This window comes from Populus euphratica, unplaced genomic scaffold, assembly GCF_000495115.2.
Source record: "Populus euphratica unplaced genomic scaffold, PopEup_1.0 scaffold513.1, whole genome shotgun sequence".
Lineage (NCBI taxonomy): Eukaryota > Viridiplantae > Streptophyta > Magnoliopsida > Malpighiales > Salicaceae > Populus > Populus euphratica.
In genome coordinates, this window is record NW_011500389.1 from 82,292 (window position 1) to 89,629 (window position 7,338).

The following is a 7,338-nucleotide window of genomic DNA, read 5'->3' on the forward strand; positions in this document are numbered from 1 at the left end:
TTTATAGGTCAAAGAGGAGCAGCCCGTTGTTGCCCGTGGGGAGGTGGGGAACGGCCTGCTATTATGCATAGGAAGCACGGGAGACACCGGGTGAGGTCTATAACAGGGGCGTGGGGCTTTAAGTTTTGGGAAGAGGAATAGTGTCAAAATTACACTGTTCAGTTTCTTTTTTTTATGGGGTACCCAAAAATGGGTTACAACAACACCATCAGCCACATCCGCCTTCACACTTGAAGGTTGAATTTTCTTGTTTTGAATTCATGTATAAATAGGGCAGTTAAACTTATGTAATTAAGTGTGGAGAGATTTGAGAAAAATACTAGAGAGAAAGAGAGGGTGTGTATTGTAAGCTTTTGTTTATGTTGTAAGCTTGTTGTTCTTTAAATAAAATAGTTTGTTTTATCCCCTCTAAGTGTTTCAAACCCATCACAAGTGATTTCTCCCACCAACAATTGACATGTGCTATTATTTGGTGCTTTCTTTGATACTTTAAGGTGCTTTAATGCTATTCTCTCTCTTTTGACTTTCTATGAGTTCATCTTTCTAAAAGAGGTTACCATTATTGTGAATTTTTTACAAGCCTAAAGCATCAAAGTTAGTCCTATTTCTTTGGAAAAACTACAACCAAAGCATTTTAGTTGGATTAGTGATAATGATGGGAATTAATATGTTTTAGCTACCACCACCACCACCACCACCACCACTACTCCACACACACATGCACAGCATAAACACTGCAGCGATATCAATGCTAATGAAATCACCTATATCCAGATGAAAGGAGGAAGGTAGATAGATCTCTTGATCATCTTATTTATGTTATTTTTTGTTGTTCAACTGATCTTCATGGAACTTGATGGGCCAAAAGGAAAGGGCTATGCCATCCAGGAGAATTTTCATGTTGCTTTTCAGGTTTGCCAAAAGATTGTTGTTAAATTCCTCTTAATTGGGTAACTCAAACAAAATTATCAAGAAGCCACATCATCCAAGAAAAGTGGTTCCTTCTGTTTTCCGCATTCTTATACAAGCAAAGTGCACAAGATATCACAAACAAAATAAAAGGAGATTGGGGATGAAAAATAGATGCCTTGCTTAATTTGTGCATATATTGAAATCTTGTAATTTAACTTTGGGGAGGGAAGAGAGAGATTCAATTATAGTAGATCAACACTTGGTTTTCTGTAAAAATTGGTATTGTGCGAAGTTTAAAAGTTTGAATGTATGCATACCTCTTTGTTGTTAAAAATATTTAGTTCTGGAAACTAAAGTTGAAGTATAGGAGAAACAGATTCAAGATGGCAGAGTTGAGTAGAAAGATCAATAAATTTCATTAATTTCAAATGCCTAAATATATAGGGTTACATAGAACTTGGAATGGATTGAAACTCTCAACAAACTTGAGATATTATTGGAATTTAAAATAACAAACTGCTGCAAATCCTGAAGAATCAAAACAATAATATAAAATTCAAATAACATAACTGCACTTACCTCTATCTTACTCAAGGCATAATCTCATAATTCTAACATTTGTTTCCCAGTGCCAAAAATACAGTTAGAAGTGCGTTTCAGGTATTTTAATGTTGATCGAGTTATTTGTAGACTTCAACTTATTTTTTATCATGTCTTTTGGTTGTGACTTCATAAATGCAGGAAATCACATGTTGCCATCAATGAATTCAGAGCGCAGAATAGCAGTCCCAAAAGAACTCATAGACAACAACAAGAAACAAAATCTGTTCAAGTGTTGCTGCTCTTAATCCAGCATGGAGCCAATGGACTTAATCTCTTAGAAGCACAGCATGTTGTTCTAGTGGAGACACTGCTCAATCCAGCAGCTGAGGCTCAAGCAGTCAGCCGGGTGCACCGAATTGGGCAGGAAAAGAGGACATTAGTCCATCGATTGATAGTATGCTCCCTTTCCTTTTTTTTTTTTTTTGTTAAACTAATTTTGGATGCTATACACTTGTGTCTTTTCTCTTTTGAACATTGCATATAGTAGACATGCATTTGAGATACATAACATGCATCTGTTAGAATTTCCTTCTATGATCTTATCAGGTTAAAGACACCGTGGAAGAGAGCATATATAAACTGAACAGAAGTAGAAGCACCAGTTCATTCATAAGTGGGAACACGAAGAATCAGGATCAGCCTGTGTTAACCCTTAAGGATGTTGAGTCCCTATTTGCAACAGTGCCGTCCACTGTACCAGAAAGCGATGGAAAGCCAAGATATCTGCCCCCGTCTGTGGCTGCTGCTCTTGCAGCTGAGAGGAGACTGAAGGAAAATAGAGCAGGAATTTCAGTGTGATAATCATTCTTTTCTTTCAACACCGAACCTCGGAATGGAATTGCAGTGAAGCAATCTTCTGGCTATGTCACTTCCAACAGGTAGCTGTTGGTTCATCTCCAAAGGTGAGAGCATCTCCCCAGCCCGTCATAGATTGTCGATCTAACCAGTGGTTGCATAGTCGTCTATGATTTTTTTTTATTGCTGTACATATGAAGAATGCCATTTTTCAGCCCTCTGTCAGTTACAGAGAGTAATTTAACGAGGAATTCGTCGTAGATTAGCTCATTTAGCCATTATGTATACTCGCTGCGTAGGTTGAACAAAAATAACAGGACAAAGCTAAGAAAAGCTAGGTCCTCTTCTCCTTATAGTCTCCCTTTCCTTTCATGTCCAATGGCATATATTAGACACTCCATTCAATCTTTGCACCGTCTTTCTTGGTCTACATTTGTTCAAAGAACTGGATCGTCAATTTGTATAGAAACACGTCCCCATAATCTTCATTACAACTAGCTCTGTTTTGCAGTCTCCCATTCCAAAGTCTGTGCTGTCAAGGCACTGATTTTATTTATGAAATATTATATTTATAATAAGTTATTTTAAATATCACACCTCATGTGTTAATTTTTTATTAACAAAGAAATATATAAATTTTTATTTATTTTTCATTTCATTTATTTCAATATAAAAATATATAAATTTGTCTAATGTCATTTTTATTTTATATAAACATAAAATAAAAATGGCATATAATAAATTTTGATTTTTTGATTCTTTTTATAGTTTTATATATGATTTTTATTTTATTTTATGAGTATTTATTTTTTTATCATATAATTAAATACAAATAATTAAAAAAATAAAGTTATTAAATCCAATAAAATTACATTACAAAAAATTAAATTAAATTTAAATTGTCGTTGTCTAAGGAACCTCGAACAATTTAATCCTTGCTGATAGATGCAAAGTAGACATGAAAAGTCCTAGGTAGCAGCAAAAAATTAAATTTAAACATGGGTCTAGCCAAATTGATAAATAGGTAACAGGGGCTAGCAGGAAAGCAAAAGAGAGAGAGCTGCCATCCGCAAAAATACGACGATTACAAGAGTGTTGGGTCATAAGCCCGCATGAAAGAGTGTTGGCTATATCAACTTAGAGCATAGATAAAAACCTCCTCTTAATAACTTGCATCGGATCAGCTAATATATATGTTGAAAAGATTGAAATGATAAAATGATGAGTTTTTCACAACTCCATGAATAAATAGAACAAATATACAATAAGAGAGTAAGTTATAATGTGATTAATTTATTACGTTTATACATGATAATGTGATTAATGTCATTTTTTTAGAGTGCTATAAATTAGAAAATCAGAAATAAAAATGAAAAAGAGGAAGAAAACGTGTTCACATCAAGATAAAGTATCATAAGAAATATTTGTGATAAAAAATTAATTATCATTTTTGTTTATGATACTTTAAGAATAATTTAATTTTTTTATATAAAAATATAAAAAAGATTAATTAGCATTTCGGTTTAGGATGTTTTAAGAGTAACTTAAATATTTTTTTATAACAGAAAAATTATAAAAATTATTAATTAGAATTTCTATTTAGAAAACTTCATGGTTAGTTTAATTTATTTTTATAAAAACTAGAAAACAATTATCAAAAAAATATGTAGGATATTTCGAATGTAGTTTAAACATTTGTTTTTATAAAAAAACATTAATTATAATTTCTTTTTAGAATACTTCAAGGGTAGTTTAAATGTTTTTTAATTAATTTGCATTTCTATTTAAGATACTTTAAGGATAATTTAATTTTTTTATGAAAAATAAAAGCAAATTATAGAAAAATAATTAGCATTTCAGTTTAGGATACTTTAAAAGTAAATAGTTTTTTTTATAACAAATAAAACAAATTAATTAGAATTTATGTTTAGGATTATTGAATGATAGTTTAAATGTTTTATAAAAAATAAAAAAAACATTTATAAAAAAATTATTTAAGATACTTCAAGTGTAATTTAAATATTTTTTATAAGAAATGAAAAAAATTATAAAAAAATTAATTAGTGTTTCTATTTAAGATAATTGAAGGGTAGTTTAAATATTTTTTTTATAAAACATAGAAAAACTTTATAAAAAAGAAATTATTTAGGATAAGGTAGTTTAAATATTTTTTTATAAAAATAAAATTATAAAAAAATTAATTAGACATAGTCACCAAACCCAATGCTCTTGGCTTATGCTTGGTCGCCAGACCCAAGTCTCTTGGGTTTGTCTTGTCTGTAAAACCTAAAAGCTTATAAAAAATAAAAATAAATTAAAAAAATAAATTGTTATTGGAAAAAATCTTTGTTAACAAAGGGTTGTTATTTTTAGTTTGTTTGATTTTGTGGTCAAACCTGTGTTTAGATATGTTTTAAAAATAAATTTAATATAAAGAAATAATTAAATTAAAATGTTTTTAGTGTTATTAAAAATAAAAAATATTCAAAAAACATTTTTTTTTTATATATTTTTAAATAAAAAATACTTAAAAAAAAACAATAACTAGCTAGGTAAAATTTCTCCCATGTCAAGGGAAGTTCCTATTGGAGTCATAAACCTCGTGCCAATGGCTTGGAAACTAGTCATTGTTGAAGTATGGTTAGTTCTACTTTTAGTTCTCTGCAGCAGATAGGATATTTGCATCAACTCCAGTTTTCCCTCATCGGATTACTCTGAACAACAATCCAAGTCTGTACAAGATCCGACAGAACTTCAAAAAAATGGATTGACAAGAACTTGACCAGGTTCATTGAAGGACTATATTTTTTTATTAATATAAATATTGAGATTAATTTGCATACACTTTAATTAATTTACAAGCTTTAATATTAACGATTATATAAACCCTTAATAATATTAAATTTCATATGAAACTTAAACCGGTGTCCTCTACAAAACAAATTTAAGATATAGTTGAATTATTCCCGGTTGTTACGGGTACTGATCCATAGTCAATTAAACTATCCATGAAGTTTTCTAAATTTAAGTTGATTGAAGGATTATATTTATTTTTATTAATATAGATATTCAGATTAATTTGTATGCACTTAATTAGTTTACAAATTTAATATTATTGATTATATGAACTTTTAATATAAAACTTAAACTGGTTTCCTCTACAAAACAAATTTAAGATATAGTTGAATTATTCCCGGTTGTTACGGGTACTGATCTATAATCAAGTTAGTTACATGCTGTTAAGTTGGTTACAGCCGCATATATATATATAACTAACTAATTACAAGTCATAATCATTGAATAACAGAAGAAGAAGATTTAATAAGTCTCATTCCTATCATCACTCTTTCTTTCTCTCTGTATCTTAAAAGCCTGTGATACACGTTAACAACAGGGAGCAGGACCCTGACCATCTAAGGCTTCCACAAGTGTGAAAACAAACTCAACGAAGACCAGAGATGCGTATATGCTTGCTGCTGCTCGTGTTTCATGATACAAATTAAACCCTTTCACGTCAATTACGATATCTTCCATTGAATACATTGAAATGATCAAACTGCTAGAAAAAACTTTCGAGATTAAAGTTTCTTCCATATAATTCTTTGCTTTTTATCACCCTTTGTTCACTTTTCTGCCTGCTTGTCAAAAGTGAGAGGACTTGACATTGTAGAGACCTTTATCCATTCATGGTATACACATTAGAGGCAGTGTGCATGTGAACGTAGGACTTCCCAGTTACTCCCCAATGACAGATATTAGACACTCCATTCAATCTTTGCACCTTCTCTCTATGTCCACTTTTGTTCAAAGAAACACATCGCCATAATCTTCATTACAACTAGCTCTGTTTTGCAATCTCCCATTCCTACATCATATATACATGTCATGAAAGAGTTTTGGGTATATCAGCTTAGAGTATAGACAAAAACCTACTCTTAATAACTTGCGATAAGATTGAAATGATAAAACGATGAGTTTTTCACAACTCAATGAATTAATAAATAGAACCAAACATACAATAAGAGACTAAGTTGTAATGTGATTAATTTATTAGGTCAATACATGATAATAATAATATAACTAAGCATACCAATAACACATAAATATAGTTAAAGTTATGTTATTCTTCTTGAGTGCTAAAAATTAGAAAATCAGATATAAGAATTAAGAGGGGAAGAAAATGTGTTCACATCAAGGTAAAAGTATCATAACAAATTAATATGTATGATAAAAAATTAATTAGCATTCTTATTTAGAATATTTTACGGATAATTTAATTTTACCATTGCAGCAGACATGGTATTCGCATGAACTCTAGCTTTCCCTCATCGAATTACTCTTAACAACAATCTAAGTCTGTACAAGAAAGAAAGAATATATTGAAGTGATCAAATTGCTAGAAAAAACTTTCGAGATTAAAGTTTCTTTCATAGAATTCCTCGCTTTTTATCACCCTTTATTTACTTTTCTGCTTGCTTGTCAAGCACGAGAATTTAGAGAAAAAGCAAAAGTGAGAAGACTTGACATTGTAGAGACCTATATCCATTCATAGTATGCACAAGGCAGTGTGCATGTGAACGCAGGACTTTCCAGTTAATGTCGCAAACTATGATATGGAAAGGGGAAAGGAAGTTGAGATGGAATTTGATCCTACTGGAAATAGCTTTGAAAATAAATAATTAATCCCTATGATCTTAAATCTATTTGTAATTTGATCCTTTTCTCCATTTCATGATCTTTTTCAATTTATTTTATTTCTTTATATGAAATAGTAAAATGGAAAAAAAGATAAGATGGAAAATTTAATAAATTTATTTTATCTTCTTAAAGCCAGGATGAGTGTTTAATTCATTTTAAAGAGGGATTGAAAATAATAATAAATTTATTTATTTAAATTTTATGCACTATTACTAGCCTAGTTAATTTCAACTTAACTAGAGAAGATATGTAATAATCAATGATTTTTTTAAAAAAACCATTCTAATCACGTTTTCCTACCTATAAATAGTACTTCTCCATGGAAGAACC

At 30.3% G+C, this 7,338-nt stretch overlaps 1 protein-coding gene across 1 annotated transcript; it reads left to right on the top strand.

The window, feature by feature from the left end:
• Nucleotides 1-761: 761 nt before the first annotated feature.
• Nucleotides 762-2,483, top strand: LOC105114318 (uncharacterized ATP-dependent helicase C17A2.12-like). The gene is made up of 4 exons (XM_011010832.1): nt 762-788; nt 1,654-1,909; nt 2,062-2,307; nt 2,394-2,483. Exons 1-4 carry the CDS (start codon nt 775-777, stop codon nt 2,481-2,483), a joined length of 606 nt encoding a protein of 201 aa, XP_011009134.1. The 5' UTR covers nt 762-774.
• The last annotated feature ends 4,855 nt before the right edge of the window (nt 2,484-7,338 follow it).